Genomic DNA, 25,252 nt, shown 5'->3' on the forward strand with positions numbered 1-25,252 from the left:
GCATCGGGTCTCCAGGTTCACACCGGGTCTCCGATTGAAAAAAACGGTTTTCCCCCGGACAGTCACAAGATGCACATGGGCGGTCACTTTACAAACCCAAGTGAATGGGTTTGAAAACTGACTGCTGGGTTTCCGTCTTCTTTCCATTTTCTCTCACGGAAAGACGGAAACCTGAAAGCGGAGGTGTGAACCCGCACTAAACAATATTTTCTAAATTAGGTTGGGGAGGTGAAAGAAATTTAAAAAAAAAACCACTACTCACCTTTTCCAGATGTTCTGGTATCCTCCTAGGGCAGTCTGGTCCTGCAGTTCGGCTACCTTCTTGCTATGGAATTTCTTATTGGTTGTGATATCTCGGCTCCCTCCCACATTATTGCTGAGGCCAATCAGCGGCTTCAGAAAGAGAAGTAGGTAGTGACTTCTCCGGTTCCCTTCTTGAGGTGCTCATTGGCCTCAGCTGTCATGTGCGGCGGGTGCTTCTGCCAGAAGACAACAATGGAGCTGAAGGATCGGATTCTGCGTGGAGTTGCTGGGGACACTTGATGATCTCTTTAATTTTTTTCACCTCTCCTGACCTAATTAATAAATAAAGTTTTAGCCTGTACAACCCCTTTAAATGTAGTATAAGCTACAGTAAATTATACCCATACTACTGTCATACTACTGTATGTCAGAAACTAAGCCAATTTATATGTGGTGCAAACTTAGATTAGACACGCTAACAACGTGCCATATTCATCGTACAGCATCGACCAAAGAGAAAAATTTGGTGATTTTTTAAAATATAGATTGTGAGCCCCATATAGGGATCGCAATGTACATTTTTTTTTCCCTACCAGTATGTTTTTGTAGAATGGGAGGAAATCCACACAAACACGGGGAGAACATACAAACTCCGTGCAGATGTTGTTCTTGTCAGGATTTGAACCCAGGACTCCAGCACTAGCAAGGCTGCAGTGCTAACCTTTGAGCCACCATGTTGCTGGAAATGTCTAATTCAGCGGATGGCAACCTTCTAGCACTCCTGCTGTTGTAAAACTAAAACTCCCAGCATGCATACTTGCTCTGCAGTTCTTGGAACTCTTATGGAAGTGAATGGAGCATATTGGGAGTTGTTTCACAGCAGCTGGAGTTCCAAAAGTTGCTGACCTCTGCACTAATCTATGTCTGCAATACCTAAAACTATTTAAAAAAAAAAAGAAAAAAAATATCACCACTATTTCATTATCACTATTTGTATATGTTTATAGCTTGCGCATGTTAGGATGTTAAATTTGCTTTTGTTTGTTTTTGGATATTTTTATATATTTGGGATAAAGGGAAAGGGGAATTTAACTTTTAGATATTTTTATTTTTTTAAATGTTTTTTTACCTAATTTTTTAAAAATATTCTCCTTTTAACCCACTCCAAAAGGCTTGAATCTGCAATAAATAGATTGCTTATGCCATAGACAGCAATACAACAGTCTCTATGGCTGAGGGGGCACCATATTTAAATAACCAACATATGCTATTACGTGTGTCTGCAAGGGGTTAAACAAAAACTTCAAATGGCAGTTTTGTTCATAAATTGGCTAGAAAAACATTGTACTGTACATTTTTTCTTTGCTTTATATTTGATCATTATAATGAGAGACATAAAAGAAGAACATTAAGAAATAAGAAAATTCCCTAGGGTTGAGATCATCATGCTTATTTTTTTCTTTGTTCTATTTATTATTAAACATTTTTGTTTTATGACTATTAGGGAGCCTTCACACGGAGTAAACGCTCCGCTCATTCTGAACGTAAACTCATTCAGAGTGAGCAGCGTTAAAACAGATCCCATTGATTTCTATGGGTGCCGGCATACGCGCGTTCCCCATTGAAATCAATGGGAGGCTTTTTTACTTATTGCTTTCAATGTGATACACGCGTATGCCGACACCCATAGAAATCAATGGGATCTGTTTTAACGCCAGTCACTCTGAACGAGTTTACGTTCAGAATGAGCGGAGCGTTTACTCCATGTTAAGGCTCCCTTACCTTTGAAAAGGCACGTTGTGATGTGTCTTGTTTGGAATAACTAATAAGCCCTACTCCCTACTAGACACTACTCTAGTGTCCCCTGTAAGTGACCAGGGATACAGCAGCTAAGCAGAAGTGATACAATGTTCACTTAGGGCTTACTCACATGACCGCAAAAAATGATCATTGGCCATTTTGACAACACATTGAAATATTTACATGGCTGTTTTTTTGATGGTCCGTTTTTCATGCACGTAGAAAGTGGCATGTGAATATACTCATTGAAAATCATGGGTTTTATAATGTCCATGTAATGACTTTTACAAAAGTGAGATTCAAGTCTGTAGACTTACACAGACGCACAGCCGTGTGCATAAGGCCTTCATGTCTATTCCACAGCAATTTGGATGGGTAAGCTTTAAATAACAATTGTCTTGAGTCGCATAGATAGAGTGTTGTGAGAGACAAGTGAAAAGACAGCTGCAAGATAACCTGTGAGAGAAAGTACGGAAGAGTATGTTGTGTAAAATAAAGTACTGAGAGAAGAGTATATAGATATGTTTTGAGGGAATCTTTCATTACAGTCTTTGTCTCTTTCAGTTTCACCACATAGAGTCTTACCGCTCCATGTATCAGTTATACATTTGTGTTACTTACCAGTTAAATCGGAACCAACTGAAAGACTTAGTTTTCCAATCTCATCCATGTTCCAGTTATGATTCACGATAAATTAAATAGTTAATCTATGAAGCATGCATCTGTTTCTGTTATTGTCTGAGGGTACGCCATGACTACAACCATGCAACCCCCCCTTACAATTGCTATACATGAGAATAAGATCTTATTCTTTAGTTGAACACTTCTATTGCTAAACTGGTAAGCAGCAGAACTAAGAGGCCAAAAATCTTGGACTTTCAATTTGTCCAATATCAGGAACCAGTATTAACAAAGAAATATAGAAACATAGAAAAAAACTAAAGATTAAGGTGGATAACTGCAATTATGCAATTAGACTGACTTATACTTGGTTCACATCTGCACACGGGTTTCTGTTTGGGCTGATCCACTTGGGGACCCCTCAAATGGAAATCTAATCCACATAAAAAAGTGGTTGCCTTAGGACACCCATGGACCCCATAGACTATAATGAGGTCTGTGTGGTTTCTGTTCAGTTTCCGCCTGAAAAGTGCAAAAAATGTGGAGAAAAAGGTGCTGCTTGCATCGCTTCTCTCTCCACATCATGCGGAGAGGGGAACGGAATCCCCGTATGGAGACCGGACACAGATGTGAACTGAGCCTGAGTAAGTATGTGTGACCACAGGCATAAGACAAGTTCTAAGCCTTCTTACCTCATGTGTCTTCTTATTTCCTCATGGATTGTAAACCCTCACTCCTAATTTCTTTGTCATGTTGTAATCTTTAATACTGTCTGTTCTTGTACCCTCTGACCTAATTTTATTTTTTTCCCAATTGTAACGTTTATGTTTTACGTACTATTAGTTATATTTGTGCCCTGGATTGCCACTTACTCTCTTTATGAAATCCATTTCAGCAGTGGCATAACTAGGAATGGCGGGGCCCCGTGGCAAACTTGTGACATGCTCCCCCCCCCCCCCCCTTTCTGACCGACACCGAAGACCTCGACCTCATTCCTGCGTGCTCTATTATGCCCCATACTGGCCCCTGTACACAGTATTATGCCCCATAGGGGCCCCTGTACACAGTATTATGTCCCATAGTGGCCCCTGCACACAGTAATATCCCCCATAGTGGCCCCTGCACACAGTATTATGCTCCACAGTGGCCCCTGCACACACTATTATGCCCCATAATGAACACCCATGAACAATTATTATACTCTGGGGTCTTTTCAGACCCCAGAGTATAATAATCGGAGACCCAGGGGGATACAAACATAAAAAAAATGTTACTTACCTATCTCCCGTTCTTACCTATCTCAGGGATGTCACACAACTAGGCCCGAAGCCTGCCCTGAGCGTGGAAAGGTAAGTAACACGTTTATTATGTTCCTTTACCTTTCCGGGGCCTCTGATCATTATATCCAGGGGTCTGAAAAGACCCCCGAGTATAATAATAGTGCTTGTGGGGCCTGCGGTGTCACTTAACGATCCCGGCTCCTGCCAGGATCAGTAAGTAAATAGGGCCCGTTACTGGCTGGAGTAACTCCAGCCGCTAATGGCCTATTAAAAAAAGAAAAACACCACAGGGGTAGAGGCTTTCGCCGGGCTACTAATGTCCCGAGCCCTGTGGCAGCCGTTACCCCTGCTACCCTGGTAGTTACGCCACTGCATTTCAGTCTCCTGCTCAGTCATGTGACCTTTCAAATCACAAATATTCTTTGCGGACCAAAGGTCTTTCTCTCTCTATTGTCTGTGAGGCTCACAAGGAGACTCTCATAGATTCGCTTATGGGCAGATCATAACGCAGGTCATGTGACTGAATGTGGGACCTGAACAGACATCATAACAGTAAAATGCATCAATCAGGAGAACCTTTAAACAGCTTAAGCGACTTATCTCAGGCATATCAGACTCTTTTGACTTCATGACAGGGTCATCTACTATCTAAAGACTGTATTCTACACATGTAAATATTTGACATATTCGGGTAACAGCTACATTCAGTAATAAATATATTATATTTTTCCTATAACAATGTGCAGCTGTGAACCTTAACTGAAACAGTTAAATATCTTGTAATAAAGTGTCCAAAAATAGCTTAATTTGTTTCCAATTTGTCATCATTCTATGTACGTCATGAAATTCCATGGCACCTGTTGTGAGAGAAAGGTCTGTCTTAGGGATGGTGCCGGAGTGAGCCCAGCCACTGATAGGCAGCTTCTTTGATCTGCTATTTCCTTTCGGATGGATAGATCAAAATATGGTAATCACTCAAGAAGCTTTTAGAAAATCCTTCATTCCATGCTGGGCTGTTGCTGTGGATACCGTTCAAAGGGTTTCACACTAACTGTATCTTGTCAGTGATGCTGAGTTGCATTTGGGTGCTCTGCAGGTCTTTCATTGAAATTTGGGTGCTTGTCACAAATGTTTTGGCAGCAAGAAGAGTGAAAAGAGGAAATTCATATTTATGCTACATAACTGATAACTGGATTATGGGGCCAAAGTCACGAGACAGTCTTGTAGGTCATAAGAACAATATTACAATTCTTCTGAAAGGGTTAAAACTTTTGTGAAAATGGGTTGAAAGTTCACAAATAGACCAGCTTACATAGAAGTCTGAGGAGAAGAAACATAGAAGTGCCTAGGGAAGATAGAGGCAGAGACACACATGCTACTCCTTACCTACACATACACATACAGTATAACAGCATACTTGCCAAAGTTTGCTGATAGGTCTCTAAGAGACTGGTGCCGCAAATATTTTGGGTAGTGGCCATGCCCACTTTTTTGAAGATCATGCTCCATTTGGAGAATGTCATGAACCCTTTTGTGACATGGACATGAAAATGCAACAATCGCCCCTTTTTGTAAATTATCTAGCACATCAATTGCCCCGTCATGTATAGAAGGAAAGAGAGCATGGTGGATGTGGGAGCCTTCTGTGGGATCCACGAGATTTGCCAGCTCTTCTGGGATTCCAGGAGGTTACACTTTTTATTTAGGGAGCCTTGAAGACATTCCCAGAGAGTTGGCAAGTATAAAAAACAGGTACGTACTAAGTCATGTATTAAAAAGTAAAGCAGAACGATGTGCTGCAATACTCACATCTAGCACTCGGTACAGTCTTTTCCTTTTCCCTTCCTGCGTTCCAACAAAGCAGTGCAAATGCCTGAATAACATATGTACTGTATATGTACATAAGAATGCACACAGGTCTGTATATTAATATGAACATTAACAAGATCATCAAAGTGAGCATGTCCTTCAGCTGGAGCCCTTTCTTCAAGGACACCTAAATAGTAGAAAAAAATACCCCCCCATACTTAAAGAGGACCTTTCAACACCTGGGACACAGCGCACTGTCGGCTTTCACGTTCTGTGCCCCCCGTGAAGAGCTATCGGTGCCGGTACCGTAGCCCTTCACTGTCAGAAGGGCATTTCTGACAGTCAGTCAGGAACACCCTTCCTCACAGCAGCACCTATAGCGCTGTACTGTGAGTTTCGGGGAGGAACGCCTCCCTCCTCTCCTGATACCACTTGTCTATGGACAAGTACTGTGAGCTGTCTCGAAAAGCACTGACACTTCCACAACCAAGAAGTGTAAATTAGGACATATAGTATGAGTTTGAAAACATGAGCACTGGATAAAAATGATAAACACAAAAAGGCTGAACTTACTTTTTATAACTACGCCAGTTTTATGTCATGAGTTATAATTGAAATTGATTATCATTCGGGCGCACGGGTATGCATCTGATTTATGAAGAAGCAGAAGCCATACACTGTGCTAGTTGGGGCCGTTATTAAGACTGGAATATGATACACCAGTTTTAGTAAATCTGCCCCAGAGCGAAAGAAACCTTTTATAAATTATGAAGGATCTTGCAAAAAACAACAAACTTAAAACAGGGAGAAAGAAACAATAAAAATACTCATGGGTAAATAAATAAATGACTATAAACATACAGGACCAAATACAATAGTTGAATTGCATGCAGTGTAGAAATGCACATTAAACGCCTTTTATTGTAGTATAGTTTGCTGCCCTATTCTATTCAGTGAAAATGAAGTCTGGTGAACCTGCTATAGGTTAATAGGGGATAAAAATGAATGAATCTTTGGAGGTAAATGACAGATTACATGACATCTGACACGCTAATGTTTTGTTCAGCTGACATTCTCTGCACTGAATGACAAACTTAGAACTGTTCTCTAGAACCATTTCATCAGACTGTTTATCGCATTACAATAATGTTTCTTTCACAGACAGTATCAGAAAGATAGTCCAAGCAACTGATAAAGTTCTCTGTCTACCATGAAGGTAATCTCTGCACATAATGGATAAACAGTCTCCATAATTCATTGCCCCCTTTCTTCAATTACCTGGACATTTGACATATTTTACAGCCTAGTGTCAGTGTAAAGAAGATGGAGAGATAAATGTACAGAAGCGATACACTTCATTGTAAACCAGTGATGACATTCTGACATTAGGAATGACGCTGAACCGCTACAGATGACACACAACACATTTGTCTGGACATCATCAACACAAATAAATCAATACGTGGAAAAAAGAGTATTTGACTCTGGCTTTTCCCAGTGGAATTTCCCAACACTAGAATATCAGGAATCTTGACACTGGAGCAGAATAACAAACACTTTGTGATGTGTGCACTGGACTTATCGTCGTATGAAATGGTCGAGGTCAATAATTTTACTCACAGGTGGCATGGAGCATTCAACCGTAACATACAGTATTACGCAAACCACATTCACTGTCCCCTGCAAGTTTTGGGTTGTATTTTTGAGCTAAAATAACAATTATAGATAGAGGTTGAATACTATAGTGGAGAATACATTAAAACGGCCATGGTTAGGAAAGAAAGCAGAATTTGCTTTGTGCGCAATGTAGGAATAAATAAGAAGCTTTCTACACCTCCTAGGCAGATACATATGTCTCAATGGTAACAGACTACAAACAACCCAGTATGTTGTCAAATATGGTGTCATATGTTCCTCTTTTTCATCCTAACATTTCCACCCACATTTCTTCAACTGCTACTCAAGAAACTCATAACAAAGCAAAAAACAAGTTCCAAGATCGATGAACAACTGGTTACAATTGACTAACTATTTACAATATGTTTGAGACTCAGCCATGCACATATGACGTGCACCAGAACATAGGATTTAGTTAATAAAGTCAAAAAAAGACATCGCTCCATCAAGTTCAATCCAGAATCCTACAGTGTTGACTAAGAGAAAGACAAAAACACCCATGCGGATGACTCCCATTATGCCATGTTAGGGAAACAATCCTTTATGATTCCAGTTTTACCAATGAGAATAAATTCTTGGATCAGCCTCTAATTTGAAATTAGAACTTGAACAATTCTCACATATATTTGGTAATATAGATGAATCTAGTACAATGCCATTCTCAGTAATATAGTGCACTTAGGTTTCACTATTGAAGAATATCACATTTTTATACAAGTAAGCATAGCAGCAAAGACAAATGCTTTCCCATTGTTTTCATTTTCCATTCATTTGTCTTTTTGACATCAATATCTGATGTCCATCACTTACAAATGTCACTGTAAGACAGTAAAGGTAAATGGGTTTAGCATTTTCTTAAATTTAAATCATAAAATTTCTTGTGGGATATTTTTGCTGCAGAAGTCCAGTGGACATGTTGGGCATAGGTCTATTGTGATGGAAGGCTTGTTGACGCACATCTAACCAAATCATAGCGTAAGAATAATGGCAGCTCTTTGGAGTCCTTACTGAACTGCTTTCCACTATGGCAGTTATATGTCAGCTTAATTTATGTATAGTAATTAGAAGCGTCTTAATTATTGTTTGTTAATTTCTCATTGGCTATGCTGGTTTGTTGGTAAACCTGGAAAAATAACAAGTTAACAAGTAACTAATAATCAAAGTCCAATAATGTAAATAGTAGTAGTAGCTTGTAGACTCCTCCAGCTATCCTCCTGGGCTGTTGCAGAGCTGAGGGGGCCTGCATGGTGGTGATATTCTTATCCAGGGCATGTCCTAAGGCCAGGTTCACATGGGAGTTTTTTGGTCAGCATTTTGCATCAAAATCCAGCTTAAAAAGCCGCTTCCCATTGAAATAAAAAAGAAGTGACATGCCCTTTCTTCAAGCGGATTCCGTGGCTGTTTCAGCCGCGGATGTCCATCTCGTGATACTCCCTCCCGACTAGGCCCATTCATTTGTGCCTAATCCAGAGCGGAATGCCGCGAGTGAATGTCAGTGCACTGTATGCACTGCACCGGCATCCAGTTGTGGCTAGCTGTTTTTTGGACCGGATTCTGAGGCGGCCACTGTGTTGAGGGTGACCTGTCTGTCCCCTTGAATTGGCCGCAGTAACGACCGATATAGTTATGCCACTGAAAAAGAGTACATAGACTTTTAAGCTGGAAACAAACAATCCCTCCCTATTAGCAGCCTCGTCACATATAACTTATCTTTGTAATAATTCAGCACTAATATTCATTTTCCCTGAAGGCTTTCATACTATTTAACATGGATACTTCAGTCTTTTTATGTATATTTTAATTTACATGGCACAGACATTTTTTATTTTTGTGCTTTTGTTTTTTACTCCGTGCATTCACATGGAAGAAAATGGTGAGGAATTTGGTGTGGAATTTCAGCGCTGAAAAAAAAAGCCTCCTATTGACTTCAACCCATTGAAGTCAATGGGAGGCTTTTTGTTCAGCACTGAAATTCCACACCAAATTCCTCACCATTTTCTTCTGTGTGAATGGACCCTTATACAGTCAAATGAAGGCTTGATTTTTGCGTGATGAGTTGCACTTTAAAATGGAACCATTTATTATTTTGTACAATGAACTGGGGAGTGGGAACATAATTCAGTATCAGATGGAATTGAAAGTTTTTCTGGTAATTTAAGCCCATATAATATTAAAGACAGCACCAATAGTATTCTGCCATGTACATTGTAAATAAAAAACTACCTTACGTTGCTTAAACAATATGCACCATCCAAATATTACTCCCTAACAGTGCCAGGTTGTTTCCATTTAATACTGCAAATCACATCCTAAATAATACCACCATATCCCTCTGAATAATAGTGCGTTGTCTTAGGGCCCGTTCACATCTGCGTTCATCTGTCCTTATTGCAGATTTCCATTTCCTGCATAAAACAGATGCAGGAGACGGAAGCCTGCAGGAGACTTTCTCACCCATTCATTTGAATGGGTGAGAAAGCTGTCCGGCCGTGAGCGGCGGTGAGCGTTTTGCGCTCTCCGCCGTGAAACCGGGTTTTATAATCCGGACACAGAGTCGGACATGCACTACTCTGTGTCCGGATTAAAAAATCCGGTTTCGCGGCGGAGAGCCTAAAACGCTCACCGCCGCGCACGGCCGGACCCGGTCTATGGTTTCCGTCTTCTGCCATGCAGAAGACGGAAACCATAGAACGGAGACATGAACGCAGGTGTGAACCTAGCGTTAGTTTGCTACTAAGGCTCCTATTTGTGAGGATTGTCATTCTTGCAAGCTGTCCCTAGATGCGGCTTTTAGCTTTATCCCTTAGTAGTATATCAATGAGATATGGAGGTCATTTCTTACTGATGTATCATACCTCAAATGTTTCTACAGAGATTGTGGCTTTTGGTCTTTCATGTAGCCATAGCATTTATGCATATACATTGACTACTTTGGATGAAGAGAGATTTTATTCCTCCTTTTCTCTTTCCTTCTGTCCTGACCATGCAGTACTGTACTTAGATGTAATTCGTTAATGCAGTAAATTAAGTGTTAACAGCGACCAACTTGACAAATTGTATGAAACTAATTCATTGAGGTTAAACACTGGTGGAAGGAGTGGAAAACAAATAGTAGTTAAGGAAAAAAAAGGTCCCACATGCTGATCCCTGGCTTCTTAGAAATGAGAGCAAATAGGGCATTTCAATCTACACTACAAACCCATTGATTCCATTAACACAAGAGACTTTTATGGTGCCATTGCATTGTATTAAACACGCAGTAGATCATTGCCTTGCCGCTACTAGTAGTCTACGCTGCTTTCCCTGCTGGAATCAATCCTCAAAAAGTAGGTGACTGGAACAGAAAGAACTCAGTTGACATTCAGGCCACTATTGAGTCCTACTTTGTTTCTGAAAAGAACAGGTTATATTGAATATGTTGTAGGATTGTGTCGCATTTCAGAATATAGTTTACAGGTCTTGTGTTTTTTCAAATTCCAATAACCTTTCTTAACGTGCAGCAGAAATCTTGCAGTTTCAAAAACCGTTGCGTTTCTGTAAATCGCAGCATGTCAATTATACCTATGGAAACACTGCTAATTTCTGTATAGGTATGATAGGAACAGGAAGTTTTTCTCTCACATGATGGCTTATTGTTTGCGAAACAAATTGTCATTTGTAATGGCTCCATTCAATATGCTGTGCAATGTACTGGGAAGCTGTATGAGGTGCAATTGGAGAAAATGTGCACCAATTTCATATGGGTTTAATTTTTACACCATTCACTGTGTGGTAGAAATGACATGTTACCTGTGTTCTGTGTGTCGGTACGAACACGGCGATACCAAATTTATATTGTATTTGTAATGTGTTGATACCTTTTAAAAAATGAAAAACTTAGCAAAATAGAAAAAAAAAATTGAGTCACCATGTTGTCACTTTTTCATATTTACATGTATGGAGCTGGGTGCAGCGTCTTTATATGCAGGACAAGATGATGTTTTGTTTTTATTGATACCATTTGGGGAAAGATCTGATGGTTTGATCACTTTTTATTAAACTTTTATAGGAGGCAAAGTGTTGAAAAAAACACTATTTGGCTATTCAGATTTTTTTCGTGGCTACACCGTTCACCATGTGCGATAAATATTTTAGTATTTTAATATTTTGGGCATTTTGGAGTGCAGGGATACCTAATATGTTTGTGTTTACTTTTCTTTATTTACTTTTATATCTGATCTAGGGAAATGGGGGTGATTTGAACTTTTGTATTTTTTATTTTTTTTATATTTTTAAACACTTTTTTTTTCTTCTTTTCTTTTTTATAATCAGACCTATTAGTTCAATAGAACTAATCCAATGACAAGCCTGGGAGCCTTCAATAGGCTACCGGCTGTCATAGCAACTGATCACTGCCCTCCAGTGATGTTCAGGAGGGCGGCGATCGTAGAAAAATGGCGGTGCCTGTGGTGCCTGTGCAATTTAGACACCGCGGTCTGGTTTGACTGCCGCGTCTAAAGGGTTAACAGCTGCGATTTCTGTGGGCACCGACTGCTGCTGTTAGTGGTGGGTGCCAGCTGTATTACACAGCTGACATCCGTCCTGTATGGAGAGAGCTCAGCTCCTAAGCTCTCTCCATACATCCCCATGCGACCCAGGACGTACCATTATGCCCCCATTAAGGGGTTAATGAGGGAACAAAATTTGCTGAAAAACGCTGCAAAAAAATAATGATAAACACTGTGCAAAAAAAAACCGCAACACGTTTTTAACTATGCTTCGCTATATGGGGCCTTAGCCTTAAAGAGGAAATTTCCTCACCTCCACTAACCTCAGCTCTTTGTATCCTTTAATAGGCAATGTTCCACTGGTTTAGCTGCAGTTGGACTCTCTTTCTCCCTCCCCCACTGTTCCTGAGCAATTAGTTTCAGCATCCAATATGCTAATTAGGTTCTGTGTATCTGGATGGAAGATCCATTCTATCTGCTCCAGCTCAGGACCACCCACCTGACTGTAGAGAGACTAATTAGCATATTAATTGCCAAAACTAACAGAAATAAAAGACTGGAGTTGGTGGAGGTGGTGAAAGGTCTTCTTTAGTACAGAGTGACTCAGCTAGAGAATACTAATTATATCAGCTTATTATGGGGAAAACTGTACGTGAAAAAATAGTTTGTTTTAAAATGTACCTATTACCAAATTATTTACAGAAATCTAGAGATGAGCGAACAGTAAAATGTTCGAGGTTCGATATTCGTTTTGAGTAGCCCCTCAATATTCGTCTACTCGAATCGAATATTGAACCCTATTATAGTCTATGGGGGCAAAAATGCTCGTTTCAGGGGTAGGAAACGTCCGATCAAATTATACTTACCAAGTCCACGAGTGAGGGTCGGGCTGGATCCTCCGAGAAGTCTTCTCCTTGCAGCGTCCCCGCAGCATCTTCCGGCTCTTCGTTCACTCTGCCAGGCATTGGACCTGGGCAGATGTCCAATGTCACATATTAAGGTTAAGGTCACATAGTGGGACAGATTCATGAAGAGCGGAGTAGTATATGCCAGTCTTGGTGATCCCAGCAATGATGAAGGAGTCACCTAATTCATGACAAGGCTCATAGCAGGCACATGAAAGTGTTAGAAATGGGGGTGAATGTGACAAGGCATACACATACCATACCACTTGCATGAGGGTTTTTTTACCCCAAAAAATCAAAGTTCCCAAATCCTATAGATATGTGTTGGTATGCCATCCAGTTTATCTATGTCCAACTGGTCAGCTGCATTTTCTAGTTAGCTGCAGAAGGATTTTCATGCTGTATGGACTCATTTTTTTTTTTTTTTCATTAGGATTTGTACGTGTTCTTGCTCTTTCAAAGGTTTTTGTTGCAAATTTGTCCATGAGTGAAAAAAAAAATCTTCTATATATCCTAATGGGATCATTTACATGTATGAGATGTAACCTAAATCTGTCACTGAATAGTATATAATTCCTAAAAGAACTGTTAAAATAAGATTTATACTACAAAGTCACTGTATGATATTTCACGGCTACGCAGTTTAGCTGCTGTATTGCATCTTTCCTGGAGTTGGCATGCCCTCTAGTGGATGTGGAATATTCTTGTTCTCCACAGAAAAGTTGAATGTTGGATAACAAAACTGTACCTGGACCTTTGTGATGCTAGATTCACACCTGCATTCAGGTTTCTGTTCATGGGGTCTCATTGGGGACCCCATGTACCGAAATCTATTCCACTTTAAAAAGAGCTTTCCTGCAGAAACTCAAGGACCCCATAGACTCTAATGGGGTCCGCCGGGTTTCTTCCCAAAAATGGTGTAAAAATGCAGAGTATTTTTTATGTGGAACTCGGGGACAGAAACCCCAATCGTAGATCAGGCGCAGATGTGAACATAGCTTGATAATATGTGTAGTTGACAGTCTTAACTTTTAACTCAGAAAAATGCATTTTACTACAACAGTTTTTGTCTTTTTTTATTGGAAATTTTATTACATCACCAAGAAGGAAAAGTCTTGAAATTATGGAAATCACAGTATCATGCATTTTTTTTCAATGTTTATACCTCTCATGCCACTGTTTAAAAGGTGGGTTGGGTTGGGCATAGGTGGTGAGTGGACAAAGACCACAAAGACCAGCATTTAGCAATGCTTATGATGTTTCTTAATATTTAAACTAAGGGGGAGTTGACACGGAGTAACGTGCCGCGTGATGTGGCACGTATACGGCGTGTGAGACTTTGCAGGCCGTATATGCTTCCATTGACTTCAATGGGAGCCTGGATCGTATACGCCGCGTTATTTTGCGGCCGTATACGTGCCACATCACGCGGCACGTTACTCCGTGTGAACTCCCCCTTAAGGCTAAAAAAAGCTCTGTGGGAAAAACTGCGGCAGCAATGCATCACAGTTTTACCTGCAGTGCTTTCCACTGAAAGTTCGCAGAGGTTTCCTCTGCAGACTCTGCTTCAATCATACATATAGGGAAACCTACCGTTTCTGTAGCTATAAATGACATGCTGCGATTTCCAAAACTGCAACGAATTTGGAAATCACAGCATTTCCGCTATGTGTATTTTACCACACTGTAGGTATGGGATTCGTTAAAATCCTATCCACTCTACCATGGCTGCAAAATGCCACACTTTATTCCACCGCGGGCAAACAACAGCATTTACACCACTTGGGGTCCCTGCCTTAGGTGACATTTCAATGCAATATGTCTTAATAACTCAAAGCCATATTTTTATCATTAAGTTTGTTCCATTGATTCTGAAAAATAAGTTTTTTTTTATTGCTGCATGTCCAATGTAAATTGGTTCTGTGCACCCATATTGTGATAATCTATTCCTTAAGAAAGATTAGCCAAAAAAATACGAAAAAAATGCCAAAACTTTAAATGAACAATTAACATTTATTTTCAATTTTGTTTCAGAAAACAAACTAATTCATTTAAGATTAGAATTTACATTATTACATTTGCCTCATTGTTAATATATTTCACACGGCAGGATTCGGCGCTGCTTTTGATGTGGATTCCATCTCAAAATCATTGCCAAATTTCGCCCTGATTCTGCCTACTGTTGTTGTGAGTGGAGCAGGATGCTGGAAAAATAAGCATTTTGTTTGACATTACAAGTACCATTCATCTTTTTGCTGCGGGGACCCCACCTTAATTCCGCTTCACTTTCAATGTCTGAATGAGCCCTAACATAATAAAACTCAGACCTGAAAATGGTCAGGATTTTGCATATTTTGCACAGCAATGGGGATTTCTGGTACTTTTAGTGGCATTACCAGGTCGAACAGGGGTACGGCTTACAAATATCTCATAATTTGGGATTCAAATAATAATAAATATATTTGTCAGACTTGAAAATAATGAGATTAGTGAGAAGTAGGGGACCTTTAAGAACCTGCCGATCCTAAGGCCCCACATTGCGAAAATGCAGCTTTTTCTGTTGCAGATTTTGCTGCGATTTTTTTGAGCCAAAGCCAAGAATGACACTAACAAAACAATTGTGACCTATTAAAAAGATGAGTTTTCCTTTATTTAGGGTACATAGCCCTCAAAATAAATAGTGATACTAAAATTGTAGCGCTTGGCTCAAATATAGTATATATATGGCTTTATACACAATACTTTAGAGGGATGTATTTGAGTTCACTCCTCCAAGTTCCATTCAAATTGTATAGCCATTATTAAAAGAAAGTATATACACAGATTGTGGGGAACGAGGGTATTAGTATTACCTCCCTCTATAGGTATCCCCAATATCTTAATGACAACCTGTGTATCCAGCACTGCTTAAAGCGTCCGCAGTGTAAATACAACCTATCCGCATCAATACAGACCGAGGATCGTCTGGACACAGCTGTGCATATGGGAACTGATAGACGTATCGTAGGGACGAGGACTAGTTAGCTACACTCCATCCCATACGGTCATATCCTAGCCCCCCTGCCAGTGTTCAATGTCCTGTCAGTACCATCCAGCTACTGGGTCCATATCTAGTCAGACTACGTAGGGCCTTAGCCTAAAACATAGTCCGGGTTTATTAGAGAGGTGGTCGTGTACTGCAGGTACATTTCTATATAGAATAAAAAGCAATCTCATACACTTTAGAATTTTACAATATATATTTTGTATTCTTGTTTGTTGTCTGCAAAACCAAAAATGGTCTAAACTATTAATGTTGCTCGAAATAAGTAATTCTAATGAAAAATTCACTGTAAAAAAAGTATTCTAATGTTTGGTGATTTCATATTCTCCATCAACAATCGTGGAAACAAAATCTGGATTATTTATTTGATTTAGCCTTCTTTTCTTCCGGAATTTCCTCGCTGCGAATGTGACTGCCTCATGTACACTGTGAAATGCGTGTTCACTGTCATTGTTATTTGCTTTGCTATAGAATTCTCCGCTGTCAAGTAAACGGCGTACTGATGGATTGCAGTTGGCTAGAAATACCCATACACCGATCTCCTCATAGTCGTTGCGGACCTCTTTGAGTACACTGAGGCCTACACTGTCTACGAACTGCATAGCACCACAGTCAATTATCAGAGAGTGCATAATGATCTTAGGGAGGGGCGAATCCATAGATTTGTCAGATTTACAGACTGTTTTAATTACATTCAGTTTAGAAAAAAACCTGAACTTTGTGTTTTGTGCATTGGCATCCTCCATCTTCTTCTTGGCCTTTCTTTGTAAAGCTGACACCATTGATGGGTTAACACCAGTTTTGCTATACAAGGTTGATTTAAAATAGTCCTTGTTGGCATAGTAGAGAGAACCATCAAAGCGATATATTTTGATATTTGGCACACTGTCTAGCTCTTTGTATTGAAACTGATCTTCATAAATCTCTGTCCCACTGACTTGGCCCAAAAGAGTAGCTCTTGGCCTCTGTGTGCGGACTATCACGCAGAGCATAGAAAAGCAGACGCCAACCAACAGTCCAATCTCAGTAGAAATCACAGCAGAAGCCGACATACTGACCCACCAGACCACCGTGTCAATTCTACTAATTCTCCACATTTTTGGTGTGTCTCCAAATTTCAGAATTGCACTCTGAAGGCTAACAATTGTGATAATTCCTAAAATACAGTTTTGTAGTGAGTAGAAAAGTGGGGCAATGGCTAACAATACGAGCAGTAAAACTATTGCAGTCACAATACCGTTGAGTTGTGTTTTGGCACCAGAGGATTCTTTAAGTAGAGTTTTGGCTAGAGCAGCACAGGTTGCAAAAGAGTAAAAGAAAGATGGGATCATATTGCACATACCTATAGCTATCATCTCCTGGTTGGTACGGATAGTGTACCCATGTTTTTTAGCAAATATTTCAGCCAAAGATACTGTCATTGCAAATCCAATTATAGCAATAGGGACTGCATCAATTGCAATTTTTGGAATTAAACTCCACTCTGGTGCTTTTGGGGACAAAAATCCAGTAGGTATTGGTCCACAAATTGATGAGCCATATTTGCCATTGAAATTAAAATAATGGGAAGACAAAGTCGCGACAATGATAACAAACAGCTCTACTGGTATTGGAACCTTCAACTTATTCTTATACTTGTCATTGAGGTGTTTGATTGGCAGCATAACAGCTAATGCAACAATACTGGTTACTAAGTCACAAATGTTAGTGGTTTGTAAGTTTGAGAAAACATCAATCCACGTCAAGACCAAAGACCCTGCCCCGTCACGACGAGGAATCTTCAAGCCTAACACATATTTCATCTGCGAGGTTACAATGGTGAGTGAAGACCCGGTAACAAAACCACTCAGTAAGGGCTCAGATAAGTACATGGAGATAAAACCTAGATGAAAGAGTCCCATAAGTATCTGAAAAGAAGAAAAAAGCAAGGCTTCAGAAAATATATTTTCAAGTACATATTTGTTTAATATGAGCAGGAAAATGGTCCTTTTCACTGCAGTGATAAGAATGCATTGCTAAATATTAGGTTATATTAAGTGTATTGAAATGGTTACAATAAGTGAGTAAAACAGTGATATCAGCATTGACATAGTTTTGCACAAATTAAAGAATTGTTATTTGCATGACAGAATTTTCTTTACTTTAATGAAGAAGATCTTTCATGTCCTTGGACATCTGTGATTTTATATACCGCTAGTAAGCCAAAGCTGAATTCAGCGCACTGTCGGCTTTCCCATTATGTTCCCCGGGCAAGTGCTATTGGTGTCGTTACCAATAGCTTTTTAATGTCAGAAGGGCATTTCTGACAGTAGTGTCCATAGCTCTATACTGTCAGAGGGGGGCGTTCCTTACCGCCCAGCTATGATGCTGAGTGGTGAGGAATGCCCCCTCCCTCTCCTGAGAGTACTCGTCCATAGACCAGCTCTTGTGGGGAGTTCCTCACCGCTCAGTGTCATTGCTGGGTGGTAAGGAACACCCCCTCTCACAGTAAAGCACTATGGACACGACTGTCAGGAGGGGCATTCCTCACAGGCTATCAGAAACGCCCTTCTGATACTGAAGAGCTATCGGTAACGGCTCTTCCCCGGGGCACATAATGGGAAAGCCAACAGTGTGCTGAGTTCAGCAGTATATAAAACCTGCATGTGCCTGAGGACATGAAAGGTCCTCTTTAAGCTAGTCTTGTCATAACATAAGGACACACCTAAAGTAATAGCATTAAGCCTTCCCCATTGATGACAGAGATATAACTGGAGTGACCGTCTCATGAAGATAACCCATTTTTAAAATGAATCCAGATCCAGCCTATCGGTCAGTTTATCATCACGGTACCTGATCAGCTTTTTTTTGTAGGACCCAGAGAGAGCGCCGAATGCCATGAGGATGCCCAGAGGAGGTGAGAGAAGATGAGTTATTTTTTACACCTCCTCTGGGCCACCTATTATACTCTGGAGTCTGAAGAGACCTGATATTATTATAATAATAATAATTCCACTTCCGTTACGTGAGTGACAAACTCTCAAAGTTTCAGGTTCAGGTCAAACCCAATACGTTTGGCAAATTCAGACCAAATCTGGTTTGAACCAAACTGATTTGTTCCTCGCTAGTGACCACCCTGTACCTATGACATGTAGTCACAGTGAAGAAATAAACTGTAGAAAAAATGGATAAGGTGAGCTTGTTTTCTATATTACTAGCAGAAGTGTACTATATACTGTATCCATGACAGCTAGAGCCAAGGAGGATGAAAAGTGAGACTCCAGAGATATTTGATAGCATAATCTTACTTTCCGCACTGTTAGCAGAGGCCTTGGAGATGTCATTTAGAAGATGACTTTTTGTCTCATCGGGAAGTTATCTGCACAAATTTTCTAGTAGTTTGATAGTTTAAAACAGCAAAAAAGGCTTTATTAACTGAAAATGAGCAACCATTATTAGGTAAATGCATCTTTGTGACAACATGACTACTTACTGCGAAGTACAAGAAAATTGCCTACAACATTACAACATCTGACAAGACAAACATTCACCTTCTAATAGTAAACTCTTTTCCATATACTTAATGTGTTATTATGTTGCAATAATCATACAGATATATTAACTCTTTCAATGGCTTTTAGCATCTTTTCTGAAAGGATATCAAGCTGCAGCAAGTTACTTGTCAAAGTTATCAAGTTAAACGTTGCAACGTTGCAAACGTAGCAATGTCATTTTAAGAATCTCCAACTTACCTGGTAAACTCCAACCATGAATGTTAAAGAGGTGGCCACCGTAATGGCATAACAGCTTCGACCACATACAGTTCCATTGGTGGCAAGAGTTGAATTCAATATAATCTCCCCCTCTTCTGGAAAACCTGCATCTCTTAGATGTTTGTTCACAGACTGGCCTACCATAAGACAAAGAACCCCAAATGTACCGATGCAATTATGGCGAGATGTAGCCATAAAGAAATAGATGATACAGCAAAAAAAGTTACTGTATAGGCCATAAATTGGATCTTGGCTTGCCAATAGTGAATAAGCTATAGACTGAGGAATGGTAACAATACCGACTATGAGTCCGGACACAATGTCACCAAGCAAATATTCCTTAACCTTGTAGCGAGGAAGCCAAGTAAGCACGGGGAAAAGTTCAAATAAATAGCTGCCTATTTTTCCTGGAGTACTTCTACAGCAAAGTTTAGTTTTCTCCCAAATGACTTCTTTAGGATTGACCTCTGGCTTGATATGTTCTTCAAGTTCCACCGAGCTGAAAGGGAGTGAAAGTGAGCGCTCACGCTGGACGGGGAAGTCACTTTTGAAAGGATTATCAGAATCTGTATTCTAGAATAAAAAATGCATGACAAGTCAAGATTACATGTAGTCAATATTACACGGCAATAATAATATATTTATATTAGATTAAACAATAATTAGCAGTAATTACCACTGAAAAATCAATACATATACTATGAATATAATAAATGTAATATGAATTGTGATTCATCACAATAATCCTAGATTTATTTTTATGACTGATTAGAAAAGGACATTTTCCAAATTTATGAAGAGACAAGCCCCCAGTAGTAAATGTGGTGCCAAACACTACAAGTATATAGACTGGTACCAAGTTTGGGTGAAATTGATAAGACGTAATCACTAGAGATGAGCAAACACTAAAATGTCCGAGGTTTGAAAAACGATTCGAACAGCCGCTCACTGTTCGACTGTTCGAACGGATTTCGAACCCCATTATAGTCTATGGGGGGAAATGCTCGTTTCAGGGGTACGCAAAATTCGATAACATTATACTTATCAAGTCCACGAGTGACGGTCGGGTTGGATTCTCCTTGAAGTCTTCTCCCGGCGCAGCGCCCCCGCGGCGTCTTCCAGCTGGAATTCACTCTGCCTAGGCATCGGAGCCTGGGCAGAGCCAACTGTGCATGCGCGGTCGGCTCTGCTCGGCCCAACGCCTGAGCAGAGCCGACTGCGCATGCGAGGGCAAGCCAGCGCATGCGCAGTCGGCTCTGCCTAGGCCGGATGCCTAGGCAGAGTGAATTCCAGCCGGAAGACGCCGCGGGGACGCTGCACGGAGAAGACTTCTAAAGGTAAGAGAAGAACCAGCATTGATTGGCAGAATGTATAGCATTCTGCCAATCAACGCTGGTTCTGCATTGAACCTTAAACTTCGAACAGCTAGTAGTGTTCGATCGAGTACGAGTATTTCGAGTACCGTAGTATTCGATCGAACACCTACTCGATCAAACACTACTCGCTTATCTCTAGCAATCACACCTTTGCAGGGGTATGTTCACAGACACGGAATCTGCCTGCAAAAACAGCTCCCATTGACTTCAATGGGAGCTGCTCTTTTTTTTTTTTGTGCTACCTAATTGCGGAAAAAAGAAGCGAAATGACCTACCTTGCCGTGGATCGCGCGGCTGAATCAACCGCGGCGTCCGCGGCTCAAGACATGCTTCTGTTTAGGCCCAGTCATTCAGGTCTAATCAGGAGCAGAATGCTTCGATGGAATGCCGGTGCTGCATCAGCATCTTGTTGCGGCAGAATGTTCACAAGGCGGAAAAGGTTTCAGTGACCTTTTCCTCCATGTGAACATACCCTAATAGGTTTGGAGCAGGAGATTTAGTACTGAAAAGAGGAGAGACTTCATTGTTTTAAACTGATATAACAAAATTTCAATATAATTACATTGTGATCCAATTTAGAATGCCCAGCTAGCATAGTGATATGCACGCCTAAGCTACTTTTTTCCGGAGATAGCACTACTCCTACATGGGCTATGTAAAATTGAAGCTTAGTTGAGTCTTCAACCCCTTCCCGACATCCACTAAAATAGTACTGCAGATGTCAGGTCTTTTAAATATGGCGGCTGCTTTGAAGCAGAAGCTATAAAAACAAAGTGGTGTAAATGCAGTTTTTCTCTAATTCCACCCCATTATGACTTTTTTTCCCAGCTTCCCGATATATCGTATAGAATATTAAATGATATAATTCCAAAATACAATTTAGCCAACAAATATTATGCCCTCATTCGGTTGAATAGAAAAATAAAAAGTTATGGCCTTTGGAAGACAGGGAGAAAAGAAAAAATTAAAATCAAATAATGGTTGTAGCAGAAGAGGGTTTAAGTTCATTATTATTAATAAGAAACAGATCCTTATTACATATTATATAATTACTTAGGTTAATCAAGTTTATCCTTTCCCAGGCCTGTCTATCTACATTAAGACAAAACACAAATCCCTAGGACAAATCACTGCAATTGGACAATTTGTCCAGATAAATTATATATACAGATGTAGCAAAGGTTAACATGACTCATAAAGCATTAACAACACTACTACACAGAGAGTTACCTAAACTGTCTCAATTTCTATCTAGACTCTTTCAATTGGTTTTCATTGGCTTTTGTTGTCCTATACATATACAGTATATGCATTTGCTATATGTCATTATACCTGTTTGGCTCCTGTCATTGTATCTGTCTTTAAGGATTTCAATAGCTTGACTACTTTAAATGTAAAGAACTATCCCCTATATAGATCATGGATGAATAAATCATAGGTAAGCATAAGTTAGGAATTGTCCAATAGATTTGGGTCCCACCTCTAGAACTTTCAAGAACAGCTTAGCAAGGACTTATTAGAATCTCCCAATCCATTTATGAATTGAGTTTCCAATATTGATATAATATATCCTATATACAATGTGGTGCCCATTACTGAATTCCATATGCAAGATGTGATCTTTCAAGGAACACTTAAAGGAGGAATTTTACATCTGTTTTGTAAGTTTATATCTCTCTTTTGTTAATGCTAAAATCATATTTCCTTTTATAGCAATTTCTTAATTTACTAACCTGACTACCTAAGTAGAATATCCAAGTCCTGTTATTCATAGAACAAATAAGGAATACATAATATAGAATACTTTGCATGAATCAGGCCATGTCAGGTATGTTCATGATAGGTCTTTCATTTTGGTAAATAATTGATGTGTCATGTCTCTTATAATACATTGTATCACCAGAAATTACATATATATATATATATATATATATATATATATATATATATATATATATTAAAGCTATTGTTACTATTGTTCACCTTGAATGGATTCCCACACCCAATAACCCTACTGACACCATACAACCACCTGAACAGATTCTCCCCTCACTTACTAACCCTATCCCGCTTCCCTTATAGATAGTAACTTGTAAGTCCTTGCATGAAGGGCCCTCTATCAGTCTATACCAGTTGATCACCATGTTACTCAATTTTACTTCCTACTAAACTCTACACCAAATAAACGTAAGCAGAATGGTGGCGATGTGAATAAAGTGCCTAATTCTAATAAATGTTATTTTGCAGAATAGTTAGCAAAACTTCAAACCTGAGCCATTCTGGTAGGACTTGAGGAAATCTGGTTGTTCTCAGATGATCTACTAACACACCAGTGAACACGCTCATTCATATAAATATATATATATCTCCAAGATGATATCATGGATGGGATCCGATAACATTAGTAATAACAAATACCGTGTCCTCTGTAATTTCCTTGGGTATATTATAATTAGGAAGATGTTTGCATAACTTTTACCCAGATCAATATTGATCCTATTATATCATTTCTACTGTTTGTTTGGAGGTGGCCAAATAACAAGTTTCAGCAAGTTTTGTTCTATTTGAACACAATGTAATTACAGTGTGTTGGGAACTGGCGTGACGCTTGTATAAACAGTGCAGCATATCACATCATTTGGGTTAGGAAATGCTGTAAGATTTATTTGTTTATTGCGAAATTTATGGGTATTGCAATTTTAATAAAAATGTCAAAACAGGAATTCATAGGCAAATTTAGTACCTGTACTATTGAGTGTTCCATATTTACTGTACATATAAGCACTGAATAAATGTATTTACATAGTAGACACAATGATAGTGTCTGGTACTGTGCCATCTATTAACAGTGATTTATAATATAATGTACATTTGACCCTGCTGTGTTTGAGAATGTCATCTAAATTCCAATTATAATATAGATCAGGGGTCTTCAACCTACGTCCTATGGGCCACATGCGGCCTGCCGAGGATATTTTTCTGGGCCGTGATGGCCAACCTATAGCACGCATGCACATACAGTTGAAAGCTTTCAGTGTAAGCCACTGTCCACACGACCGCGGCCTACACTGACTGCAGAGTGTGACCTCTGCCCTGGCGCAGGCGTGGTGATGTAAGTCATCAGCGCCTGCAGTCTGAAGTAGGAGGATGCCCGGCGGCTCTTCATGGGACTTCAGATAACTATATTTGTGTGTGTGCATACTGTGTGTATACTTTGCGTGGGGGGGCTACTGTGGAGCATTTAATACTGTCTGGGGAGGGGGCAACTGTTGAGCATTTAATACTGTGTGTGGAGGGGGGCTCTTGTACAGCATTTAATACTGTGTGGGGAGGGGGGCTACTGTGGAAAATTTAATACTATGTGGGGAGGGGGGCTACTATGGAGCATTTAAAGGGGCTCTATCAGCAAAATCATGCTGATAGAGCCCCACATATGCGTGAATAGCCTTTAAAAAGGCTATTCAGGCACCGTAAAAGTTATATTAAACTACCCCCCCCCCATTTTAAAATAATACCCTAAAAAATAATGTGATCTCCTACACATCGTGCACGGTGGGCGGGCATTCAGGGTCCGCCGTCTTCTTCATCCACGCCTCCTCTTCCTCCGATGTCCTCGGGTCCCGTCCTCCTCCAGCGCTCGCGAACTGACATTGATAAAAAAAAATGGCCTGGGCGCATGCGCAGTAGCCGTAGTAGAAGCCACATGCTACTGCACATGCGCCCAGGCCATTTTTTTTTTTTTATCAATGTCAGTTCGCGAGCGCCGGAGGAGGACGGGACCCGAGGACATCGGAGGAAGAGGAGGCGTGGATGAAGAAGACGGCGCACCCTGAATGCCCGCCCACAGTGCACGATGCGTAAGTAGATAACATTCTTTTTTAGGGTATTATTTTAAAACTGGGGGGTAGTTTAATATAACTTTAGCGGTGCCTGAATAGCCTTTTTAAAGGCTATTCACACATATGTGGGGCTCTATCAGCATGATTTTGCTGATAGAGCTCCTTTAATACTGTGTGGGCAGGCGGGCTACTATGGAGCATTTAATACTGTGAGGGTAGGGGGGCTACTGTGGAGCATTTAATACTGTGTGGGGAGGAATTTGTTCATAGTTTTTTTTAACTATATTTTAGCCCTCCAGTGGTCTGAGGGACAGTGAACTGGCTCCCCATTTAAAAAGTTTGAGGACCCCTGATATAGAGACTGGGGTAGGTGCATCATATAAGGAAAAGGAGACTTGCAAAACTTTAATATTAGGTAGG

At 40.1% G+C, this 25,252-nt stretch overlaps 1 protein-coding gene across 1 annotated transcript; it reads right to left on the reverse strand.

Annotated features, from left to right (window-relative positions):
• Positions 1-16,167: 16,167 nt before the first annotated feature.
• LOC142203051 (sulfate transporter-like) lies at positions 16,168-23,271 on the reverse strand. Its single transcript, XM_075273483.1, has 3 exons — positions 23,263-23,271; positions 19,597-20,190; positions 16,168-17,772 (listed from the first exon to the last, which is right to left on the reverse strand). Exons 1-3 carry the CDS (start codon positions 23,269-23,271, stop codon positions 16,168-16,170), a joined length of 2,208 nt encoding a protein of 735 aa, XP_075129584.1.
• Positions 23,272-25,252: the final 1,981 nt, after the last annotated feature.

The sequence above is a fragment of the Leptodactylus fuscus genome, chromosome 5 (genome assembly GCF_031893055.1).
Source record: "Leptodactylus fuscus isolate aLepFus1 chromosome 5, aLepFus1.hap2, whole genome shotgun sequence".
Lineage (NCBI taxonomy): Eukaryota > Metazoa > Chordata > Amphibia > Anura > Leptodactylidae > Leptodactylus > Leptodactylus fuscus.

Coding starts and splice junctions, on each gene's coding strand:
- LOC142203051 (XM_075273483.1), bottom strand. Junction 17,773..19,596: donor TCATGGTTGGAGTTTACCAG/GTAAGTTGGAGA, acceptor TCTTCTTTTCAG/ATACTTATGGGACTCTTTCA.